At 44.3% G+C, this 2,095-nt stretch overlaps 1 protein-coding gene across 1 annotated transcript; it reads left to right on the plus strand.

The window, feature by feature from the left end:
* LOC141426747 (uncharacterized) lies at positions 1 to 2,095 on the plus strand. The gene is made up of 2 exons (XM_074085888.1): positions 1 to 82; positions 939 to 2,095. The coding sequence occupies exons 1-2, from the start codon at positions 76 to 78 to the stop codon at positions 1,991 to 1,993; spliced, it is 1,062 nt and encodes a 353-aa protein (XP_073941989.1). The 5' UTR covers positions 1 to 75; the 3' UTR covers positions 1,994 to 2,095.

Raw genomic sequence — 2,095 nt, forward strand, 5'->3', positions numbered from 1 at the left:
TGCGCAACCTACATCAACATTGACGCCATTGAACCACGTTATATAAAAAGATCAACATCTTCATCATCGTTGAAAATGATAGGTAAGCGACTTACAACTAGCACACTATCATTTGTCATTGCGATTGTTTTTTTTTTTACCTATTTTGACAGTAATTATTGCATTAATTTATTCTTAAACGTAGCTGACAAATAAACAAACAACAGCTCGTCGATATATAAAATTATACACACGAACTTTTAAAGACGTTCTATCCTTTTTACACAAATGAATTCAGAAAGGAAATGTTAATTAGTAAATGCCTTGTATAGCGTGAGGAATGCCTTTATCGATAATATTAATTTTTGTGTAATTAATAGTGTTGGCTTTGGCTTTGCTTAAGGTCTATTTCTCACATTAAAAAATACCAAATTGCAAACAAAAAGTTCTTGATTTTTTTTTACACGATCGATTACATTATTTTCGATACCTACTATAAATTTGCTTAATTAAGTTTAGCACTAGACACTTTCTAGGTATTTTCATCAAATATAACAATTTTACAAAAATAATTTTATTCTAATGAACTTGTGTCATTTTATTCATATTACGGTGGGGTAGGGCGCGCGGAAAGAGCGGGGCAAGTTGCGGGGTCGGCGGCCGAAACACGTGGAGGCCTGCACCGCGGTTCCGACGCGATAAAACCGCGGTGCAGGCCTCCACGTGCTTTTAGAGGACATTCACTCCGTTGGTTCCGTGCGCCCCTCTGCCCGCTTGCTCCCCTTACTGGTCCTAGTATGTGCATCGTGCATCCTGATCGGTGCATGCCATACGTAACACAGTACTGTTTGAGAACGGTTGTCGTCTGATACGTTCCATCGGAAAAGCCACAATTGCCATCAATTAATTTATAATGGATTATTGTTCTACGTCTGAGCTTCAGCTTTATCGTTCTACAGGTGAAGAAGAACGTTTGCACCAATGCGGGGAATGTGGACTGACGCTTTCCACGCGCAGCGCACTAACAGCTCACGCGCGGTCTCATCGTGTGGCTGCTGATGCACATCGCTGCGACGTCTGCCAGAAAACTTTCGCCGTGCCGGCGCGTCTAGTGCGCCATTATCGGACACACACCGGCGAACGGCCTTTCGAGTGCGAATACTGCCACAAGATGTTCAGTGTTAAGGAGAACTTGCAGGTGCACCGCCGAATACATACAAAGGAACGGCCATATCGATGTGGCGTATGCGGTGCGGCTTTCGAACACTCTGGAAAGCTTCATCGACACGCTCGTATCCATACCGGCGAGAGGCCACACGCTTGTCCGCACTGTCATAAAACTTTTATTCAATCAGGTCAGCTGGTCATCCACCTTCGCACTCACACGGGTGAAAAACCTTACCGCTGCCCAGCTCCCGGGTGTGGCAAAGGATTTACTTGTTCGAAACAGCTGAAGGTGCACTCACGCACGCACACTGGAGAACGCCCATACACTTGTGATATTTGTCTTCGTGATTTTGGATATAACCACGTCTTAAAGCTTCACCGTTTCCAGCATTATGGCGAAAGATGTTATCGTTGTACAGTTTGTGATGGAACTTTTAATACGAAAAAACAAATGGAGGCTCACATATATAAGGAACATGGCGCAGAAACGCCTCGAGCTCCATCGTTGCAGCCTTCGCCACCACCACCTCTAGAAGTGAATGGCAATGTGATGTGTGATATGGGTGAAGCTTCGTTGCAACAATTGCCGCCCACTCCTCCGAGTTCTCCTCCTTCACCTCAATGTCCGATTGTCCCGGTTGCTACGCCAGTGCTTCCAGCCTCCACTGTCCTAACATCTGCGTCCACTCCGCCTTCTCCTCCGCTTACAGGTTTACAGTTCACACTTCCTCATTCATCGCTTCCCCCGCGTAAAAGAAAACTGATTCTTCAACCTGATGAGGCCATTCCAGTGGTACGACATACCTCGGTAATACAATTTGCACCAGCAGCGGCTGATGTTTCCTAGCTAGTTCTATTTGTTCCATAATTAAGATTGCATCGTTTTATTACTAAGAGTTTTCTATTATAAGACTGTAGATGAATCTGACACGATGAATGAACTATTTAG

Source organism: Choristoneura fumiferana, chromosome 3 (genome assembly GCF_025370935.1).
Source record: "Choristoneura fumiferana chromosome 3, NRCan_CFum_1, whole genome shotgun sequence".
Classification (NCBI taxonomy): Eukaryota; Metazoa; Arthropoda; class Insecta; order Lepidoptera; family Tortricidae; genus Choristoneura; species Choristoneura fumiferana.